This window comes from Rhamphochromis longiceps, linkage group LG12, assembly GCF_057381845.1.
Source record: "Rhamphochromis longiceps isolate RC_006_pf linkage group LG12, R_longiceps_female_GT1.1, whole genome shotgun sequence".
NCBI classification, from domain to species: Eukaryota; Metazoa; Chordata; class Actinopteri; order Cichliformes; family Cichlidae; genus Rhamphochromis; species Rhamphochromis longiceps.
In genome coordinates this window covers 7,503,278-7,527,036 of record NC_140568.1, presented here as the reverse complement: position 1 = coordinate 7,527,036, position 23,759 = coordinate 7,503,278, and the positions used below count along the sequence as shown (strand labels likewise).

Genomic DNA, 23,759 nt, shown 5'->3' with positions numbered 1-23,759 from the left:
TGAAAAAAGAAAGAATCCTGACTGTGATTCTCAGTCTGAAGCGCAGGTTTAATATTTCCTCAGTTTTAGCTGTCATTTTGCTCTTCTGACCCAAAGTAACCACAGTTTTTTTACAGGAACTAAATGCAATAACACACGCAGACACTAATGTAAAGCTTGTGTTACTTCGATAGGCTAAATTTGACATGATCTGACATTTTTTTAATGTGATCAACACAAAAGTATATATATACAAATATAAGTGAGAATATAGTTTACTTATAATATTTTTATAAGTCATTAAAGTCATAAAAAAAAGTAACTTGGTATACAGATAAGACAATAGATACCCTGTCAGGATTAACTGCTCTCAGGAAATGAGGTCATTTACATAGTTTACAGCCTTTGCTTTCCCATAAGAGGCGTGACTTGATTGTAAACACAAAAAACAAAAGTGCAACAAAGGGTGATACTTTATTTACAAAAATGAAATATCACAAATGTAGTGTTTATAACCAGCTCCACTCCTGTGACAAAGCATTTATCACAAACAGACATTTGCGTTACTCTTTCTCGTTGCGATGAGGCTACAGTCACACTTTACAAACATCATGCCAAAGTTCTGAATCTGGGCATCAAAAAAGCATGAATATAGGAAAATGCTCTCCCATAAAACACCCAAAAAGCAACAAACACACTTTAAACAGAATCCATTAGTCAAAATTGTCAAAGCCTTGTTAACTCACACATGATATTACTACACTGGTACTGCAGTAAGAGACAAGGATCAAAGATAAATGCAATAATTCAAAAGCAAACAGCGCCCCCTCTGTTGAGTGTGGGTACACAGGTGTGATTATGCACAGGATTTTTTTTTTTTTTTTTAATTCAATTTATTTGATGCCAGGTAATCAAAACAGACGTTCTTCTTAACTACAGCTGTAGGTAAACACTACAGCATAACTACAGCGTGATTCTTTTTGGCAATGAAATACAGCTGACGCTGACCGCAGCAGGGTGATGTCTGACCAGACATCCTGCATAGTAAACTGGAGGAGGACAGCTCAAATTAATCGGAGAAGAAATGCAAAGTCAAGGTAATAAAGCACTTGGTATAATGTGTATAATACAGCTCGGGAAATAAGAGAGATACACAAGTTCATTTTGGATGCTGCGGTAATCCATTCAGCTCTCACCACTGCTGCTAAAATGTTACCGGCCTTTTTTTCTTTTGCCTGTCTACTTTCATTTCATCATAACACCACTATTAAAAATCCAATCTGTCATGGCTGGAGCTGATGTGTATGAAGTAGCAACCTGTATGAAAAAAGGAAGGAAATCTGTCACAAATCCTGTTTTATCAGCGGAGATCATCCACACATGACACCTGGAAGCAAAGACAGCTGTGCTTCCCTCGTCATTTAAAAAATGCTATGGTGATGGCAAAGCAAAGATGCATGTACTAAATAGAGCATAAAAAAACTAACTAAAAGCGTGCACACATGGCCACGAGGGTTTGATATTTCCCTTTTCAAGACACCACTACTACACAAAGTGTGGTTCATCATATACCCAGTACTCTCCTGAATCTTTTGTTAATTGTTGCTTAAGTTGGGTGTTTTAGAATATTTAAAAATGCCTTTAGTTAGGGCCAGTAAGAAATGAGTAAATTGACATTCATACAAAGTTTGGTTATTTTCGACACTGCCTGTAAAATGGACGGCATTGAAAAAACATGAAATACAATCAATTGAGCTAAAAATGATTTTTAAAATTCTTGATGTGTCTCATGAATGTGCAGCTGCAGGTAGGATTTGCAGGATTATCCCTGGTGACTCCGAGGTTTCGGGTAGAGGGGACTTATAAAAAATCCCAGAGGAAGCGGTGAATAGGAACAACTCTCAAAAACTCTTGACACGTCTTGATAAATCTGGGTTACATGATACAAGAGCTGTGGTCAGCAGTGTGTGGCAGGGAGCTTAGCTGAGGCTGAGTGAAACGCCGGCTTATTTTTGGTGGCTGATGGGACGGTTGTAGTGGAGAACAATCACACTGATCAGCCTCTGAGGATGCTGTGGTTACAGACCTGCAGCAGACAGAAACACACTTTGTAAATGAGCACTGAAAACCCTTTCTAATTGTTGTTCACACACACATTGTTGTGCACGCACACATTCACACAGCTAACACACTCTGGTGGCTACATCAGGGGCAACTCGGGGTTTAGCATCTCGGCCAAGGATACTTCAGCATGTGGACTGGAGGAGTCGGGGATCAATCTACCGACCAGCAGACGACCTGCTCCACCACCAGATCTTCAGCTACTGTTTAACCAGTGTGGATTACAGTGCAAATACAGGACACAGTGGGTTCAGACATCTAAATGCTATTGTAAGAAAATCAAGTCTAAATTAGCGTACATAAGACAGTCAGTCTTATGTACGCTAATTTAGACTTTTGCAGGACAGTCAGTCCTGCAAAAGCCATTTCTCAGGTCAATGAGGTAAAATTAACTATGATTTTTAGTATCATTTGAAATGTAAACGGTTACATAAAAAGCACACCTTGCAAGAGCTAAAATGTAGCCTCAAAGTACTAGCGGTAGGCTAAACCTTTCATATGCTTTGAAATGTCAAAAACAAAAAAGGTGATGGTTGTAGCCTCTTCAAGCACTCCCATTGTGTGGATCTCATCATTTTGAAGCTTTCTGAAGAAGGACAATCATGAAAAGGCAGTACTTCCTTAAAAAAATAAATTGAAATGGCAGCAAAACAAAATCATGGCCATAAAAATGCCAATATACTGCCCCGCACAATGAATGTGTCTCCAGCCAGCCATCCATGTGGTAATTAATGAAAAGCAGGCCAGCATTACACCTAATGTGTAGCCACAGTGACAGCAAAGAGGATTCAATAGACATAGATCAGCGAGAGTGCAGATCGCCTGCACTCCAACTACGATGTGCACAAAGGATCTCTTATGTCCCGCACGCATTACTCTTAGTTCATATCCCGACTCCACTGGGCCAGTAGGGTTATGGCTCTCCAGGGACCAGAGAAAGATTACTGTGCTCACTCTCTCACACTGAATCCATTCACTGGAATTACCACATCGACTCAGCTGCACTTGCACATGCAGTACAGAACACACACACTCAGTGAAACTTCTTACCATTTAGAAGTATCAGATGTGGTCATTTGTCTTCAGTGAGAAGGACAAGAACACAGGCTACAGAAGAAAACAAAACACATCAGAGTCAGTCCACATGGCTGATGTGCACAACACACTGCTTATGTAATCTGTTACCTTATGATCTCCCATACAGACATTAGGACCCATTGTGTTGTAAACAACACTCTTCTCACCATCGTCTCTCTGAAAAGAAGAATGAACTTGAAGATCATTTATATGTAAACATAACGAACAGATTCTTCTTAAATTATATTAAGTTAAATGTTGAGTATCACATTTGTGTGGGCTGGATTATGTTCATAGTAGATTTACATCACATTACATATTAAGGGTTATACAGTATGTGTGCACGAATGTAAAACCGTGTCCAGGTAAATACTTTTTTAAATTGGCAGTGTGAGTGAAGTGTCGTGTAGTATTAAAAAATTTGTGTGTCCTCTAACATCCTGTGTGCTGATTTATTTGTAAAAGTCTTAATTTTCTAGTAAAATCAGAAGAAAGTGACGTCCATGCTCTGCTTGCATGCTGTGCCAACGGTGTGTAAGACCAGCCAACATTATTTTAGAACCAGAGCCCACTAACTTCAACTAACGACCATCTCCCACACAACACAGACTCCATCACAAACAAGACAAGAAAGAGAAGTATGCGAAGCCCGTTGTCTAATGACTTGTGATTTACAACTTCTTATGCAATGAAGATGTAGTTTTACACCAAAGTTAATCCTCAATTTCAAAATATGATCCAGAACAATCCCAAAAACTCAGGAGGACTTTTACAGACTTTGGCTCACAGACTTCTACAGGAAAAGAAGTCTTTTTGCAAACACAGGTATCACCATCTGTTAGCTAACATTAGCTTTCCTGCAAAAACAGACAAACTGCAAGCTACATATTGTAGCGAAACACTATCTTAAATAGATAATGCTAGCTAATTTTTTTAAACCCCTAGAACTGCTCTGGCTGATAAATTAACCCGTCACTATCAGCAAAGGTTTACGAACTAACCAGAGTCAGAGTCATGCAGCATAATTGGTTAACCTTAAAATGTTGCTAACTAATGCTACTGCTAAAACACATTGACTAGAAATGTTGGCTGGCTAGCTTGCCAAAGTGCTTCCTTAACACGTCATGCTAACTCACGTATTATATCAAATTGTGTTCTTGTCATCATGAAATGATGTGATTGTGCAAAGACTCACCCTGTGGATTAAATCTTGGGCTGTATGTGACATAAGGATGCGATCACACCAGGCAGGACAGCGAGTGTTCATGTACTGGGTTGGTTTAGCATGCTCTTCACTGTATGGGTAGCTGAGCACAAGACAAGAGGGGAACAAATTCTTAAAGCATGAAAAGTAAATGGCAGAAATTTGCAGCAAGTAGCAGAGTTACAGACCTTGGTGGAAACTTGATGTCCTCTTCCCTAATAACATCATCGAAGGCTGCAACTTCTTTGTCATACTTCAAAAGCTGAGCGACAGAAGCCATTATGGTTACAAATGACTACAAACGTCAACACATGAAAAACAAGCATGATGTGAGCGAGTGCAGATTTAACATTGGGGATAATTTGGGTTACTGCTACTAATGTTTCTCCCTTTTTGTGTTTACTGCGCTGTCATTTCTTTGAAGTATTCCTGCTGATGGAATCTAAAATCTAATCTAATCTAAAATCTCTGAAGACAGGTCAAACTAAGTTTCCCTTGAGTTTCTCAGTAGTGCAACTGATGATATCTTTATGGGTGAAAGGTGAGCTTGTGTTCTTACTGCTCTGCCATTGTCCTCTCTGAAAACCGCCTGGTGCAGGTAGGCGAAAAGCTTCTCCTCAATTCGAAGCAGAACCTAGAGGTGAAAAGGAGGCAGAGAAAGTAACTTTTGAAGCAGATAATTCTGCCTTTTCTTTTTTTAAACGAGATTCTCTCGTTTCAATCACCTGGTGGTCGTTATCCTTTTCTTCATATATGATTCTCTGCACTTCGTTACTGCTGTCCTTCTTCACCATCTGCACATCGGCAGCAGTGGACAAATCCTGGTCAAAAAACACAAACGAGAGGGTTTATGTCAAAATTACAGACTGGTACATGATTGCAACACTTGAACTTTGGGGAAAATGAATGCTCTTGCATACCTGGACCAGACTAAGTGTATCCAGACGGAAGTTGAAATCTCCAAACACAAAGAAAGGCAGCACAGTTTGCCGACTGTCTGATATCCTGGAAAAATAAAAATACTACCTTAAGCCATAACACAGGGTTTTAATTCTTAATCCCAATGTACTTTGTATGTGTGGAAATTCTCATACATGTTTCTCTTGATTCTGTTAAAATGCTAATTCACTGGATAAGAGGAGCTACATGATAGCACATTTTGAATATTATGTTTTCATACAGTAGCGTGCAGCTGCTAGTCTCACCTGCTGATGACATATCTGAGAGCGTTATTGCGGTTGGCTGAGTAAATGGAAGGACTGGAGTTGCAGGCAATGAGGTTAGAGGCATCATGGAACAGGTGGACATTTACCAGGTCTAGACCTCTGTGAAAACACCCCCGACACACACAGGCAAAAGAAGGTGAGTTGTGGCAGATGGAGGGGAAAAAAACAGGAAACAATCCGATAACTCCAAAGCCTGACATCAGATAGGTGTGTATGTGAGTCTGTGTGTGAAATAACAGGTGTCTTTACAGGAGCTTTCTTATCAATGAGCACACTTGGGTTAATGTTCAGTCTACAAACAAGTGCAGTTCACTGGCTCCTTTTCTTAGGCTGTCACCAGAAAGCAATTAATGAGCATCTCACAAATGAGCTGTGTTGACTCACAGTATGATGCTGTGGTACATTAGATTTTGAGCTCCTGTTGTTCCAGTCCCAAGGTAACAACACAGCAGAGCAAATACTGACTACTACTATGAAATTAAAACCCTGCTCACCATCCTATAACATGCCGAGTCTAAGCTCCCAACAGAGCACCACATTAAATTAATTATTTATATTCTGTGAGTGTAACCAGTGAAGTAAAGAGGACATTTTTGTCAAAACAAAACCCAGAAGATATTAATAACTGGATGATAAGAAACCACAAGGTCATCGGAGCAGCTGAATGTGAGCCTCACTGTTTGTTTTATATCAGCTTTGATAGATCAAAGTAGGTTTTAAATGTCCTCTTAGATGTTTACTGAGTAAAATTTTATTTGCTTGTCTTCAAGGAACTACAATATTTGACCTTCAGTTTACTGAGGGATGCCGAAGCATGCTTTAAAAACAAGTATGACATAGTGGTTAACAGTTGCTTTAACTCCAGCAGTTATGGTTCCATATTGTAGGAGCTTAAACATACTGATACCAAATACTGTAAAAGATGGACAAAGCCAATGTGGACATACCAAATATGATTTAATAACATTTTTTTTAAATTATTATCAAAGGTTAGGTCCTATCAGTGAAATGTATACCCAGCCCTCTGATGTGATGTCTTATCTGAACATTGACCCATGGGACATTTTTTTATTTATTTAACTTTGACAGTCAGTCAAGGACTTTGGGCTCATAACAATCTTTTACGCTGCTTTTCCAATCTTTTAAAAACAGGCTACATATTTGTTCCCAAGGGTGTTTTTATTGTCAATGTATTTTTCCAAAAACGTCACCAAACAGCCACACATGAAAGTGTGTTCAACCCTGCTGGTGCATCACGGTGAAGGTGAGTGTTTGTTACGTACTGGTTGTGTATAATCCAGCGGGTCCTCATGAAGCCCTTTCTGGACCACTTGAACTGCAACAGAGGAAAAACTGGAGTGAGTCACTAAACAGCAGTGAGCTGTGTCTTTAAAGGGCTAAATTGATAATTATTGATTCTTGCACATAATTTGTCTCATCACCCTGTCAGAGCAGGCAGACGGCCCCCCGAAAGCCCCAGTAGACTCATTTGTCCCAACATCTCCTTTGGCCCATGTTTGCCCCTCCTGACAGGCATACTCAGATGCACAGTCATGCATACATACTCACATCAGGCCAGAAATTCTTTGGGAATTTTTCTTTCTCCACGGTGGTGACCCTGTCCAGAGAGCCCATATACCTGTTCTTTTCCAGCACTGCTTTAAAATTCTTAACTGTGAGAGGCAGAGCCAAGGAGGTGACATGTAAAAGAGTGAGAAAACATGCAAACAGCAATCAATAAACTGGTGTTAACCTCATCAGAGGGGCATACATGATGAGCAAATCTATAAGCGGGCCATTAGACTGTGTTCGGCGAACAACAATCGTTTCGGGCCACGCAGCGAGTGGCAGCTTCGGGATGTTTATGGTCCTTCCATAAGCTTTTCTGAGGAGCTTTTTCACATCTAACGTGACTGGACTATGCAACAGCAAAATAGCCGCTCCACTTTAAATTCGAGTTCTTTGCAAATAGGAGACGTAGCCTTCAAACTGCCAGCACAGTTTGCCAGAGAAATGTCCAACAATTAAACACCGACAAGGATTTTGCAACAGCACAACCGACTGCACCAAAGGAGGGAGGATTCTATCAAAACAATGCATTGAGTAATAACCATTGGTGCGTTCCAACACGTTGTTTGGAAAATAAACTAAATTTAGCACAACATGATGAATGATGAAATAGGAAATCCATGTAAGCGTTGTGTTTTTTTTACCATGAAAGTCATACTGTTGTATATTTTTCAGTGTCTTGTGGATGAAGTACATGCTCCCCAAAGCCTGTGGATAGAAAAGATATAGCAGTTACAATCAGTTTTAGGTAAACCACTTCAAAAAAATCATAGTGAAACTGGACTTTTAATCGTTCTGCAGAGGCTTTTGGTTTCATTCATCCTCTTCAAAGAAAGCAAGAACACATGGTATGCTTTGTGCATTGGGAATGTATGACACAGTGCATTGTTACTCTCCAAAGAGATGGCAAACTTTAAGTAATAAAGTATTTCCAAGAGGACGTATAACTGCACAGCACATCCACGCGCTGCTTCTGAGACACGCACACTTCAGTACCCAATCATCCCTGACGTGGGGCTGACAATTTTTAATGTACTAACTGCCTGCTCCACTGATCTGATTAATCGCGGCCCGTGAAATCAATAAAGACAGAAAATTAAAACCATTTAAAAGGTATTAAGCAGTGAGCCCGCTGTCTGCCAACACCGCTGCTGCAAACTGGGAGCTGAAGAAAAATCAGCCGGCACTCAAGAGGGCTCAGGGCGTGACAGACCGCGGTGACAGACACCCCCCAAACACACACACACACAAATCCAGCCGCTACATGAGAAATTTCTCCCTGAAGAATTCATTTATCTTCAGTGCCAAAGTTGTCCACAATAAATAAAATTAGATATGTCTCCGTGTTTGTCTGCGAACTGCAGTTGGTGACCAACTTGTCTGAATGAAGATTTAAGCAATGAGTTATTTAACCGAGTCTGAAATTGTCCTTAACTTGTATAGCAGCTTGTAGACTCAGGAAGGAAGTCAGATCCCACTGAAGTTATGTTGGCACTTTTTTCACAAAATTGGGACATTAGAAATGTACTCTAACAATTCATAAAACACGAGATGGCCAACCCTTTTCGCTTTGTTTATGCTAGATTAGTAACAATGTTATATACTGTAAAGTATGTGCACACACGTCGGCGCACACAGAGGCACATTTCCCTCCTCGTTTTCCTCCACATACTCTGCCAAACACCTATCTTCATCAATCAGGTTTGTGCACAGTTTAATAAAAAAATATTGACTTACAAGTGATTTTTTATCAAAACACCATTTGTACTGGGAATTCATGCAAGTCTTCCCCCTCTGCTTCTGCAACCCCTCTGAAAAGAGAACCCACCACCCCTCCCCAAATTCTCTCATGGCCGTATAACTGATGATCGCAGCCAAGGGGAAACAAATTGAAAATCAATGCAGTTGGCACCGACGAAATGAGAATGAGGCATTAGGTGGGGTGGGGTGGCTGCAACCCTCCCAGGGCAAACAGCGGGGGGTGCAAACACTCAAGTGCAGAGGAAACTTAGTCCCGGCTGTCTTCTGCCCCCAACACACTTTATTTATTGTGTACAAATAGGCTGGGATCAATAGTTTTAATCTAGAGTTAAATGTATTGACTTTGGCCTGTCTCTACTCTCACCTGGCCATTGAGTTTCCCCTTTTTTACTTCACGCACCTTCAGTCTACAGATGCAGCCATTGACCCCTACTGTCAAATGTTCAGCGTGAGGGTATCACCTGGGAGGAGTGTGGGTTAATACTTTAAAAAAACACTCTACTGTGCAAAAGTCTTGAGCTGACTGTCCTTTCTTTCCGTTTTGCTAAGAAAGCGGGAAAAAGGCACTGCGATTTATTGAAAAATGTGCAAACATGCATGGAAAAAACAGGTTGAACAATTCAAACAGCTTGAAAGTGAATATTTGGTGTGAGCGCCTCTATTCTTCAGTACAGCCTGAACTCTCTTAGACAAGCTTTCTTGTGTTTTTTTTTTTTTAGGTAGTTTTCAGGAATAGTTTTTCAGGCTTCTTGAAAGACATTCAAAGCTCTTCTTTGGATGTTGGCTGCCTTTTGTTTTGCTCTCTGTCAAGATGATCTCACACTGCTTCAGTAATGCAGAAGCCCAAAATCTGTCCAATACCACTGGCCAAAATGCAGTTCCAGCCTCCCCCTGGTTTACAGATGCAGTAGACACTCACTGTCGTTCTTCTCTCCTGACCTCTGTACATACTGACATATCCATTTGAAGCAAGGTAAGGTCTTTACCTTACAATATATGGGCTTTGAGGCAACTCTTGTTGTGATTTAGAGCTATATAAATAACATTAAATGATTTGACTTTCAGATGCTGTTGATCTGCTGTATATAGATTTTTTGCCTGACTCTTCAGTTTCCTCTCTACAAAGTATGCCGAGACATGTTTTTGGCTCATAGCTTTTTCGGACTCAACTTGTTGATACAAAAATAGAAACAAATAGTAGGATTGCAACAGGCTGCTAGTAACAAAGTGCCTAAAGTTACAATTTAAAACTGGTTCTTTGCTAAGCTGTCCATAACACGGGCTTATCCCTTGAATTTCATGGCTTTTTAAAATCTTGAATGATTCATAGGCGAGTGTTAAGAAGCGTAACAAAAAAACAAAACAAAAACATTGCCCTGACTGGCCTGAAAATAAGCAAAAAAGCAGCCAGTGGTTAAAGAAAAACTTTAAAAGCTCGTCAGAAAACCTGGGGAACTATTGCTCAAACAACTTTTAAAAAATTACAAGAAAGTCTGGTTCCTCGAAAGTGAAATAAAAAAAATGAGGGGTGAGTCACAACTTTTGCACTTCCAGCTAGGGGCAAAATTTCTAGGAAACTAATACTGTTGAACCAGTTAAGAGCCACTGTGAACTTTAAGAAATCATTTTCATTACTTTCTAAGAAAGATATTAAAAACTTGTTTGTATTACATGAGGACAATAAAAACGAAGGTGCATACAGAAAACGTCTTTCATAAAAGGTGTGGACGATGAGGCTTAATCTGTGACTGAACAGCATTCCAGCGAAAGACCAAGGATTCAGCTCATGACATTAAGAAATGCCGGGAGCAGCATGAGATTTAACAGACCTGTCTTTAAGAGCACCTCCTCTCCCTGTGCTCATATTGCGCAACAGCTTTAGCGCTGTTTTGTGCTTCATCTTTGAGATCAATGTCACTTACACAAGGCTGTTGTTTTGCACATCTAACATTCTGCAGTGAACTGAAAACTGACTCCAGCTAGGAAGTACTACTATAGTATGTTCAGATTTCAGCAGATTTTATTTGCAATGTCCTGATCTTTAACATGATGATCAGAATAACAGTTAGACTCACAGAAAAGTCTGTTTGGGCAGTCTGTGGCAACCAGTGTTGGTCAAGTTACTTGAAAATAGTAATTAGTTAATAATGACTAAGTACTTGTCCAAGAAAGCAATCCTGTTACTTTACTGGTTACTTATTTTCAATAGTAATTAGTTACTTTATTACTTAGTTACTTTTAAAAAACATGACACACAACCTGAATATGTAATAACACAATAGACCTTTTCACCCTAATTCTATTTTTTCTGCATAATCCATCATGTAAAATTGAATCAAATGAAAAAGTCTCTTTTAAAGATTGTTTTAATCCTTTAATTTCATGCACATTGCATCAAGCAAAAATGCAATTATATGCAACTGTCTTTAACATTTAAACCTATTTTCTGCATATTGCAGCATAGACACTAAAATAATGTTTTGTGTTTACACTCACACTTTTAAATAGATGCCAGTAAAACACAGCAAAAAATAAATAAAATCAAAGATTGCAATGCAATCTGGAGTCAGTAAGCACGTTTTTTGTTTCACTCTCAGAAACTTCTGATTTTCCCCAGCAGAGTGCATTGAATGCATCCACTTATCATTGTGCATTAACATGTAAGAGAACTCCATCTAGTGGAAACACACAGCAACTACTCTGTATGAAACGTTTTTGTGTTTCTTACCGTGAAGCTATCTTCTACTTTGAACTGGTTGTCCACATAAATGCAAGACCTGTCAAAGTCTTTCATTTCTTCACTGGACTCGAGGGTCCTGGTAACAGCAGAGCAAAAAAGTATGATCACTGCACTGGAGGTTTCTTTGTATACAGATCTAACGAACTAAGAGTCTTCTGACTACAACTATACAACCATCAATTAATGTTATGTTTTTAAATAAAGATGTAATGACTTGACTGGTTCTCGCTTCTTGAATGACATCAAACCGTAGATGGTTTTCATTTTTTTGACACATTATAAGGAACTGTTTAATTGACAACAATGAATCAATGGAAATGGCGAAATGCATTATAATCAGCATATTAATCCTACCAGAAGAAGTTTTCTGCATGGCCCATGTTTAACATGTAGTCCTTTCCTCCAACCTCCTGGAAGTGCAGGGCAATGAACTGTGGCTTGTAGCTCTGGATAGTCTGTTATAAAGCAAAGCAAACAGTCTCAGTGCAACGTACATGCTTACACTAAAGAGCACTGAGGGGTGTAGAAGGTCAATAATGATTGTTACAGGATGAAGGCAACTGTCCTTTAGAGAAGGGCTGGTAATGCTATCAGTTTAAGTACTGGATTGCACCGATGACGCACATGCATGCACACGGCTGAGTTGTAGTTCCTTCCGTAAATCTATGTAACCACATCAGACTGACTTCATGAAACCATATGTCTCTCACATCTCTTACTGCCTATCCCTCTTCATCTGCTATACATCATCATCCTCACATGTCGCTGCTTGAAGGATGTAATTTCTTAACATAAAACCTCTTCGAAACATTAGCGTTTTCCACAGAATGTTCCTGCAAATGTTTCATAATATAATCCAGTTTAAAAAATTAAAGATTTCTCTCTAGGGAAGACTCTTAATTTGAAATACAAGATACACAAAGTATGTCCAATGTGTGGGCAATGCAAATCAATCAGCACATCTTAAATATTTGACCATTCAGTTTGTCTCGATTGGTCTTTTAATTGTGATTTTTGAATTTCAACACTACATTTATGAATGGAGGCCAGGTGAAGGTTTACTATTACTGACTATCGGTGTTAGTCCTTCTGCAGATATGTTATCAGTATTTACAACTGTATAATAGAACAGTGGACAGAACCAACACAGGTTTCGCTTCCTAGAAGTGGCCATACTCCCCACAAAAAACCCCCCAAAAACATGAAATATCACATTCTGAAATCTGTAATATTATTATTGCAACATGCAGAAGCTCAGCTTACCTTGTACAGTTGTTTTAACCATTCACTTTGAATTTCACCGACCTATGAAATGTAAAAACATACAAACAAACATATATATATATATAATTTGGGCTCAGATCAACACATTTTTTCAGTACATCTGGAAATCAGAATTTTTTTCATAGGTTTTTTATTTGTAGGTGTCAAAAATGGACAATATTTACTTTCCCGTTTTCATCATCTATGAGAACATGATGTCCCTATTTAAATTTCACAGATCGTGAGGCTAAAGGCAGCAGAGGTTAACCAATTTGCAGTGAAGAAGAAGAAACTCATAACACTGACAACACAATAGATATTTAATTCATGTTTTTTCCTTTTAAATGTTATTTTCTCCCTCACTTGCACAGATATAATCATATAACACTGCTATTGCAATGTCTCAATTATCACAGTGCCATGATAACAGTATTATTGTGGACAATTATGTATGTATGATATTATGATATTATTATGTAAGTATGATATCATCTGAAACAAATGTACAAATTATGTTCTCCTTCATTTCTGTCAAACAAAGCTGTATGAAACGTTTCCAGCTGTTAGTATCGTGGTTGCTAGGCAACCTGGGCAGCGCGACAGAGGCTAGACCGTCCCATTTCACAAGCCTACAAGCCTCGCACTTCCGGCCTCAGCGGTCTTTGAGTACGTATTTTATGCCTGTTTTATTTTCTCTTTTTAAATATTTTTATGACTTGTAATCTTATGTTCAGCACTTTGTGAATCTGTCTTGAAAGGTGCTGTATAAATAAAAATTTATTTATTTATTTATTTATTTACGCGGCCCTTGAGGACCGTTAAGGCTGCAGACCCTGAATTGGGATACAGCCTGTCGCTACCCGATCCGTACCAGAAACCCGATCGGTACCCCGCATGCGCAAATCTTACGTCAATTCCTCTATTTGCCAACATTGCGACATTCAATATATTTGAATGATACGTTTAGCGCCCAGTTAGCACCTAGCATTTCTCAACAGCTCTGCCTCCTTTTCGACTACCGGGACATTTAAACAATGGATAATCCGTATACAAACAAATTTATGCTTTTCTCCTCAACAGAGAGCATTCCCCGATTGAACAACAGCGCCGTAAAATAAGAAGAATGGCGCCTAATTACAGAGTTAATAATACAGACTTTGTAATGTGTCATGTAAAGATTCATGAGCCAGATGAAGTGTTTACTGACAATTGACAGTGATAGCGGTTAGAGCAGGGCGATATGGCCAAAAATATTTATCACGATATATATATGAAAATTTGCGATAACGATATAACTGACGATATAATTGATGGGAGACAAAATACAACTCCACAACATTACTAGCGCAAAAAGACAACCTTCCATTTATTTTCACTTAAACAAGAAGCTGGTTTTTATGTACATTAAAGCTTTATAAAAATGTAACAGTGCAAATGCAAATTCCTTGCTGAAAGTTTAACCAAAAGGCATTTCCAGTAGAAATGGGCTGACATATCCTGAGCATAACCATGTATAATATCCACTGAAGTTAAAAAGAGGTGCTTTGCAACATTAAACTGCAGTGTGCAGTACGTATTTTTCAGACCATAAGGTGCACGGGATTATAAGGAACATTAAGCGAATCAAAGCAGTCAGATAAATCAAACTTTATTAAACTCATTCTTCTTGCTTCCTCCACTTCTGTACCATTGATTCATTAATGTTGAATTCTTTGGCAGCTGCTCTATTCCCATGTTGCTGCAGTATAACTAACCTCGTATCGTGGATGGATTATCTCAGTTGTTATCCTGACTGAAGTTTGGTCCGTTTACAGCATCCTGCCATGCGATTGCATTTGTCTCTAACCATGAGGAACCTTCACGTTAACTTTTATAAGTGGAAAAGTGTTAGTGTTCGTCCTCCAGCTTCACTGTTTATGTTATGCTAACATAGCTGTGTCGCTAGCGATCACGTAGCACATCATTATATACCAGCTAGCCCAACTTCAGTAACCCTACAAACGTCACTACTGTTTAGTTTCCTGTCTTCATTTATGTTGGAAGTGATAGCAGAGCTGTACGTTTGAATTTTTTCAGAAATCTCTCAGTCAGAACATGCTATATCATGCTTAGGTAACTAGCGAAACTAGCGAGCTAACTTCCGCTAGCTTCCTGCTAACTTCTAACTCCGTTAAATGTAATAAGTTTTGTTTTCATGGATGCCTGGAAGTTAAACTTCATAGTTACACCTGGTAAAGCAGCAATGCTGATTGTTTTATTAAAGATGAAAGAATTTAGACAGTTTTTAACTCTCAGTGATGCTGCAGTGTTGTTTGACCTGAAGCATACAGAGTTTAGGACCCAGATTACTCCCAGATTTAAGAGCATCTTAGTCCGACAAATATGACAATAACGACGGCCGCTTGCATGTTCTGCAAAAAATGTGCTTTGTTGTGTATCTGACGGACAAACACCAAACCAGTTCCACATCACGGAAGTTGCACCATTTTTACAAACCAATTCTGGTTCACCTGTTTCACTCAACAATCGGCCATGTGCGTATGAAAACAAAGGCACTGCGCATGCGCGTTTTACTCCCATTCTATCGCGATATTTCATTTTCCTATCGTTGCCTAACATTATACCGGTATTACCGTGAACGGTATAATATGGCCCAGCCCTAATAGCGGACATCATCATCATTATTCCAATCAATCCTCTCCACACAGACAAGCATAAACACACTCAACTATCACTAAATCAAATTTAACACACGTTTGTAATGACGCTAATTCAGTTTACAATAGGGTTCATTCGCTTGGTGAGCAGGTGGCAGTATCCTCGTACACTGGGGAGTAAACTGCCATTAAACGAACAGAAGAAGAAAACCCCTGCACATGCGCGGTACGGATCGGGTAGACCCGATTTGTACGGTCCGCACAGTTTTTTTTTCGTTTTTGTCTACATTATACTGAAATGTTTCATTATTGGAAACATTTTAAGAGATACTTGTTATTCTTAACATCTTAACAGGTACTCTGACCCGTAACTATCGTAAAACGCTTCGACCGAAAGTAGACACCGTTCGCGCATGCGGGGTACCGATCGGGTTTCCGGTACGGATCGGGTAGTGACACAGTCGGGTTATTGTCTCCCCAGAAACATTTCCGTTGTGTTTTGTGTGCTTTTGCAGCATTTTTCTTTTTGCAGGTGTTTTTCTTTTTGCAGGTGTTTTTCTTTTTGCAGCATTTTTCTTTTTGCAGGTGTTTTTCTTTTTGCAGCATTTTTCTTTTTGCAAGTGTTTTCTGAAGTTGCATTCCATTTGGCCTCTCAGGGCCACCGTATCATTCCCCTGCGTCATGACCCAATCTGGGCTGTCAGACAGATGGCCTCACATTTGACTGTAGAATACTTTTGCATACAGTAGAGTTCATTGCTCAATCACTGCAAGTCCCCCAACAACCTCTGGCTGCAAAAGAATCCCAAATCATCATCCCTCCACCGCCGTGCATGACAACTTGTATGAGGTCTTTGCTGATACGCTGTGTTTGGTTTTTGTCAAATGCGGAGCTGTGGATGGCGAAACATCTTCATTTTGGTCTGGTCTTTCTTAAGGACATTGGTTGAGAAATCTTGTGGTTTGATGAGATGCAAATTTGCAAACCAAAGTTGTGCTGCCATGTTTTTGTCAGAGAGGTTTTCTCCTGGCAACACAAACAAACCGTACTTGTTCAGTCTTTTTTTAATTGTACTGTCATGAATTTTAACATTTAACATTCTAACTGAGGCTTGTAGAATCTGAAACCTAAGAATCTTAGGTTTTTATTTGCAATTTCATTGCATTTCATTTCAAGATCATGGCTGGTGTCTTTCTGTCTTTGTTAACATATGCCAGAACATCTTCTTTTATAAAGGTGCTCACACTTGCTGATGATCAGTTAATCAAGTTCATTTAGTTAGCAGCACCTGGCAGCTACTTCCCTACTTAATTGCTATGGAAGCAGTAAGGGTACACTTAATTTTAAATATACTGCTTTACATTTTGCAGTCAAGAAAATGTCACAGACTTCTGTTAGAATAAACTAATTATTTATTTTATACAATTATTTTTTCTTTATTTTACTGCTATGTATGACTCTAACAGGGCACTTGGTTCACAATAGTTTATATTTCATGTGCCAGATTAGTCGTACAGTCCATGGCCTGATCTATCTAGCATATAAGGTGTGTGTTATATGTTTTTTTTTAAACCCATTGACTTAATGTTGCAAATGCTCATTTCATCGTCCTATGAAAAAACAATTATGCCCGAAAGATTGCGATTATTGATCAAATATGATACTGAGTGAAAGAAAGAAAGATATATGGACAATCTCTCTAGGGGACAACAGAAGTCCCCTACAGAGAAATGTATGGAAACATGCACAGAGCTACAAGTGCAAATTGAAGTAAAAAAATAAGTGACTAGTAAATGTGACAGAAATGGTCAAATTCTTTTTAATGCTTAAGAGTTACATAACTTGCAGCTTCAAATATTCCACCTAATTCTTACATGGAGTCCATAAATGATGATCAAATGATGATGTATTTTTGCTCATTTATGCTGCCCAACAGAAGGGACATAAGGACAGAAGTAGAAACCTCAGATTAATGCAAAACAAAGAAAAGCTTCTGTATTTAAAATTGCACTGCCATATCAGCTAATGGATAATCAGCTCAAATGGAAGTCAGGAAGTCATCTCAAACTCTGAGCAGGTTAACATAAACATTAGGGATTTCCTGGAAACATTATCCTGTGCCATGTACAAGTACAGCTGCACCTGTTGCAGTCCAGCCAACATCAGCTTGTCATCTATGAAGGTCTGTCTTTTTTCATAGACAGTTGATATTCAGGTTTAATAGTAAAATGTTACTCAAAAAAGTCAGCAGATAAGCCTTATACACAGCTAAAGAAGCCAAACAGGTTCAGTGCTTCCAGGTTTAGAAAAGCAGGCAGATATTTTAGATGCTACATGTGAGGTGCTGTACCCTGACAATACTGATCCACCCATCTCATCAAATAAAATTCTGTTTTCATCCCATGATTTTGTTGTTGCTGTTTAAGGTCATGTTTTGTTAACTTGTATAGCTAGTAGCTGGTACTACCAGGTAAAACAGTTGTTTCTTTTGCCACAGTCTTCAGTCTTGTAGTTCATCAATTGATACCAACTTTGATCATGTACTTTCTTACAGTGACACTACTGGATTTACAGCCCAGAGTAGGCGCAGAGTAATATGCAGTCTCCTGCAAGGCCATTTTTTTCCCTAGCACCTGAGAAATGACTTTGCATAGTGCATTTGCATGCCAGGGATAACAGCGACTCAGCCATTGTGACCGATAGGACTCCTCTCACGTCAGCCTTGCTCCAAACACTCTGTCCACCAGCTGTAATACATTTGCATTTAGTTGACATACTTTTAATTTATACTTTCTATAGACGTGACAACGTTAAAAACTGGATGAGGCAAACTTACAACAACCAGTTGGACACTTTATTTTTTCTTTCTGACCAGAGCAATAAGCAAACTGTCAGACAGCAGGCATAGTAGAAATTAAACTCTTTTCTTTGTCTATTGTTGTAATCTGCACTGCAGCACTTGTGTGAAGCTGTGGTCTTTTTAAATGTGCTATAGAAATACATTTTGATTGATTGATTGATTGATTGATTGATTGATTGATTGATTGAATTAAACAGGCTGATTAAGTTGATTGGTCTTGTCACAGAGTGGTGACCACATCCCGTCCTATGTCAGCTGGGAATGACTGAAAATGAAGGCATTTGTTTTTATACAAGGGAAAATATATAAATAAGTATATATTTAGTCATTACACAAGCTCAGTAATAAACATGGTAGCCAAGATGGCAGTAAATATCGGTGAGAGTTTAATGTCTCATATGCTGAGCTGCTCTAACAGGACACTCAGCCAGCCCAGAACTGCAAAGGAAAAGGATTTACTCTGTCTTGTGCTGCAGGTCCTGCTCTCACCCAAAAGTTGGGTGAATAATTTAGGAATGTTTGTTTATAGAAATGAGAGGGCTTAACTTAAGTAAGTGGAAAAGTTCAAGTCCACCGCGGAAGATATTCATCTGTTTACATATCTCCCACAATGGGACCTGACATGTTTTCATTGGAGCAAGGTCTGGCAACCGGAAACGGGTCCTGAGCCAAATTTCCATGAGTCTAAGAGCTCTCCTCCCTGAAAGTTAAGCAAAGCCGAGGTAAAACAGAGAAAGAGCTGGAGCCCGTTGGGACAGTTAAATTACAGTTTAAATTATTTAATCTTGTGTTTAAAATGGTAGTTTTACTGTATGTTTTTGGACACATGCAAAAAAGTGAGACTGGGCTGTTACAGACTCATAGAGCTACCATGGCGCTCTAAATCTCCGCAGTTTTACAAGGCTGCTATAAACTGACTACTGAATACAAAACAAACACACTTTCCCAGTAGTGACATCATAAGCACTGATTTTACACCTGGGATTGATGAGAAATAGTATGGTTGCAATCTGAGAGGCAGCAACTTCATTACCCTCATAGAGGATCTGGAGGACTCCTGCAAAGGCACAGCTACCTTTGCAGACTGAGAGGATGCCAAGGATGTTAACTCAAATGAGTTAACATCCTTGGCAATAAATCAACTTCTGCACTAAATCTGTTATAAACTTTATGTAACCTGCAATCCTCTATTAAACCTTTGCTGACCTTAGTTTACTTTGGAATGAGTTATGCCCAACACTCAATGCAACTTGATGTTTTGTTCTGTGAATTATGCACTGCATTGTGTATGCATCTGTGTGTATGGAGATCATTAGGTTTGTACATGTGTGTGCACAGATGCTGAGCTGATCATTATCAAACAGCATCAAAAGTTTACAAAGTTTTCCAGCATGTAAATTGCACAGTATTGTGTTGGTGGTGGTGTTTTTGTTTTTTCTCGTTCACCTGTTTACACTGCACTCTTGTTGTTTATTTTATTTTTTATAGGAAAAGGGCAATTTGTTACTTCATGTCAACATGACGAGGGTTAAAGAGGTCTATTCACTATTTATTATCAGTATGAATGTATAATTGAATTGCAAGCATAACTGTAAACGAAAAAAAAAAAAACACTTCTGAATGACAACATTTATTTGACCTGTGTGTTGTTATTGTTCATGTCTGGGTGTTGCAGACAGGTTCAGAAGGATTTGGTAAACGGTAAAAGGACTGGTTCTTATAGGACTGGTAGATATAACTACTTTATCTGAGCACTCAAAGTAGCTTCCCTCATTAAGAAAAGCACGCTCTTTCTATCTAAAATTCACACCCCGATGGATGTATCGGAGAGCAAATTGAGGTTAGCGTCTTGCCAAGGATGCTTGGCATGCAGACTGGAATTGAACCACCACCTTTCACGATTTGTAGGTGACCTGCTCTACCACCTGAGGTGCAGCCACCCGTTCCAGTCTGGCACGTGACGCGTCCAACAGGTAGCTTGTCTAATTATGAGTCAACTTTGACTGTTTCCTTTTAATTAACAGTATCTGCTGCTGACAGCTGACAAGGAAACATTGCTTGGTAACTTGAAAGCGTCTCATTACGAGGCAAATGTACGTCAATTACCGAAAAGCCCCAACAACAAACAAAAAAAACATAAAGCACCAGAAGAGCTCAGCTCACTGCTTACATCCTTATACCTATGATGTAAGCTAGCAATGTAGCCGATTCAATATTAAAAAAAAAAAAAAAAAACTTGCCTCCTACCCTACACCCTCCTACCGGCTTACTTAAGCCTATTAGCGTTTATATAATCCTCTGACTGTACCTTAAGTATGGTGTGACTTTAATTGTGATGCCGTTCTACTTACATTGTCAAAGAGTGAGCCGACGTTTGCGGTGACAAGCAGCACACCGGTGAACGTTTCCATGTTAACGACGCGAGCAGTCCCGAGGAAACTCCGTAGTAGCAGCAGCAGCGTCGCCAGTGATGCTCATGCAGGCCTGCGATCAACTCTGCAGGAGCTTACCGAGGCTTATAATGTGTGTGAGTGTCTGAGAGAGAATCTGAGTCGCGACTAGCAGCTATCCCTCACGGACGCCTTCCCGCTTCTGGTCCAAATCGTTTGCTGATAGCGGGCTTCGGTGTCGCACGGTTAACGTACGCCTGCAGAGAGGCGCTCGTCTTCATCATCGTCGTGGAGTCAGGGAGCAGGTAACAAGTTTGTGTAACTGCCCGTTCAGACGTGTGGATTTCCGCCTCCTCGGGATTAATTGGACTAGTAGGTTCTTAAGGGCTTCTTAAGCTGCCTGGACTGGGCATCTGTTGCTGACAAACCCTCGGAGAGCCTTCTGAAAGCGGGCGGTGTTGCGTTATGAACTCCTGGCGCTCCGCCCATTTGCTCCGATCGCTGCTGGTTTGCTGTATTCAATAAAATACAATACAAGTTTATCAGTGATAAGCCAACCAGCACTCAATAATAAAATCACCTGGAGGTAATCTCACAGCATTTGAATGTCACAGAAACCTTTACATACATACATACATGACTTGCTGTACAAAACAGCTAGCTTTTACCGCAACCACTCCTGAACCACACTAAGCATTACATTATTACAACAATGCTTTGTGAGGTGTTATAACCTAACATGTAATTTATAGACCACATAAAGTTTTTGTTGTTGAAAAAAAAAAAAGACCTGAAAGGATTTTAAACTCGCAAATCAGCGTACCACAGTCTCGTTGTCTAAAGACACAAAACAGGAAGTTAGTGATCTTCTCCCTGTGTAGCACTTCTTTTCACTTGGGGCAGGTTGCTTTTCTTCAGCGCACAATCAAATTATATAACAGGTATATCTTGCCTTAATCTCACTTCCCCTTAGCTGTATGATCAGTGATTATACCCTGCTGCTATCACCATTAACTACACTGTAATGTGCAGTCCTGTGCCAACAGATGCATGACTTCCACTTTAGTCATTTTTCTTTAGAAAACCCGCCTTCTCCAGTATCTTTTCATCACCACAGCAGCATAACAACATTTCCCCATCCTTAGTTTCCAGTGGAGCCAGAAGCTATAAAAGACTTATTTGGAGTCGATGGATGTGTGCCATGTGGCAGGGTTGGACTCTGGCACTCCGTAATGTTGTTAGTGAGCTACTCAACCAAGGCATGGGTTACACAATCGAAAGCCGCTGTCTGCTTCCTCTTTCTCCTCCTCCTCCAAGCACTGTGTGCTTTATTTACCCGCATCAACGAATCCACTTGAAGCTATCGCAATCAAATGGTTTGGAAGGACGCCTCATTGAAAGGAGGAAGAAGTGGTTTATTGCAGCCATGGATTCTTGGATGAGGCAGTGCAGTATGAAAGTTTTCAGACCTTGTGGTTGTTGTTCATCTCTGTCTCACTTCCACAGTGCGTCTTTGTCCTGTCTTCCTCCCCTCATGGCAGATGGCTGTCCCTCCCCTAAGCCTTGTCCTGCTAGAGGTTTCTTCCTGTTAAAAGGGGGATTTTCATTCCCACTGACACCAAGTTCTTCTTTTTAAGGGGGCACAATGTAAAGTGCTTTGAGGCGACTGTTGTGGTGATTTATAAATAAAACTGAACTGTCAAGTTTTCCACATTTTGTCAAGTTCCAATAATCTCAAATTCGATTCTGTCCTCCTGGTGCCAACCAGCATTTTACTGCACAGCTTCTGCTGCTCTTCTTCACAGGTATCTTTAACCTTTGCCCTTTTCAGTTCTCCATCCGTATGAAAGAGCTTGAATTCGTAAACAATGTAGCCACACATGTTCTAATGATTAGTTTCTACCCAAGCGATTAAAATGTAAACAATATAAACTTTATCATAAATAGCAATACTGCAATAAATTCTTATTCTTTAAAAAAGGGCAACCAAATGGTACGAGGAAGCAAATAGTCAACTATGAAAAATGAATTGAATATAAGGTCTCCATGTAGTTGGTAAGAATAACTGAATAATTAAATTATAGGTTGATTGGCCTTGTAGAGCCAATCATCTTCATAAGTCTAGACCCAGAAATAGCTGATGTTTATCGTCTTTCCATCAATCGACACCCATGAGATCAAGATGTTTTGATTTTTTTATGCATTCAAAATTCTTATTCAATCTACTTTAAAACAGGTCTGTCTTTTGTTTTATCCCCTATATCAGCACTTCTAAGAATAAATGCTTTAGTCATTTGGACGCATATCATGAGCAGGTATCAGACTAAAAGTGAGCTTATGACATCTGACTCTACTGTGTGCTGAAACTCAGCAAATATTTGCCCCCTTCCTGGTTTATTCTTTGCATAATTGTCACAGTTACATGTGTCAGACTGTCAAAAAAATATTTAATGTGGGACAATTATAATGACAAAACACACAATGCAGTTTTAAAATCGTGACTTAATAAATTAAGGGATAAAATCTACCCAAACCTATCTGGCTCTGTGTGACAGAGTGATAGTGTAAACCTAATAACTTGTTTTTCCACTTTTGGCAGCACGAACTGAAATCAAGTGTGTGATTACTGGCAATGTCTTTCAAATCACTGTGAAGGAACTTTGGCCGACTCGCCTTTGCAGAGGTTTTTTTTTTTAAATCAACCACACTGCAGGGTTTTCAAGAATGAAAGGCTTGTTTAAGGTCACACATAAGCATCTCAGGTAATCACATGTTTAAATCTCTTCAAATGTGCTGTACATTCACGCACTGATCCTTAGCACTAAACCCTGATAGGGAATAAATGCAAGAATACAGTGCTAGAAAAATAAAGATTCCAATCTTGATGCCAGACTGGAGGCATCACAACGAAA

General features: G+C 39.4%; 1 protein-coding gene across 3 annotated transcripts; it reads right to left on the bottom strand.

The window, feature by feature from the left end:
• Positions 1-847: 847 nt before the first annotated feature.
• Positions 848-22,398, bottom strand: LOC146656763 (inositol polyphosphate-5-phosphatase A-like). Of its 3 annotated transcripts, none has more exons than XM_085424541.1 (17): positions 22,317-22,398; positions 20,809-21,359; positions 12,941-12,982; positions 12,032-12,132; positions 11,666-11,753; positions 7,821-7,884; positions 7,177-7,280; positions 6,891-6,943; positions 5,587-5,706; positions 5,302-5,386; positions 5,107-5,202; positions 4,941-5,015; positions 4,570-4,643; positions 4,373-4,484; positions 3,286-3,354; positions 3,151-3,207; positions 848-2,065 (listed from the first exon to the last, which is right to left on the bottom strand). In XM_085424541.1, the coding sequence occupies exons 2-16, from the start codon at positions 20,866-20,868 to the stop codon at positions 3,163-3,165; spliced, it is 1,188 nt and encodes a 395-aa protein (XP_085280667.1). In that variant the 5' UTR covers positions 20,869-21,359; positions 22,317-22,398; the 3' UTR covers positions 848-2,065; positions 3,151-3,162. The 3 variants fall into 3 exon arrangements, with proteins under 3 accessions (XP_085280667.1, XP_085280666.1, XP_085280668.1); XM_085424540.1 differs by having other exon boundaries at positions 22,184-22,372; XM_085424542.1 differs by lacking the exon at positions 22,317-22,398 and adding an exon at positions 21,671-22,073.
• Positions 22,399-23,759: the final 1,361 nt, after the last annotated feature.

Bases quoted from the DNA above. Each gene is read 5' to 3' on its own strand.
- LOC146656763 (XM_085424541.1), bottom strand. From the start codon at position 20,868: ATGGAAACGTTCACCGGTGTGCTGCTTGTCACCGCAAACGTCGGCTCA. The intron at 11,754-12,031 runs GTAGGATTAATA...TGCTGTTACCAG, and splicing joins CATGCAGAAAACTTCTTCTG to GACCCTCGAGTCCAGTGAAG. The intron at 7,885-11,665 runs GTAAGAAACACA...TTCTATCCACAG, and splicing joins AAGTAGAAGATAGCTTCACG to GCTTTGGGGAGCATGTACTT.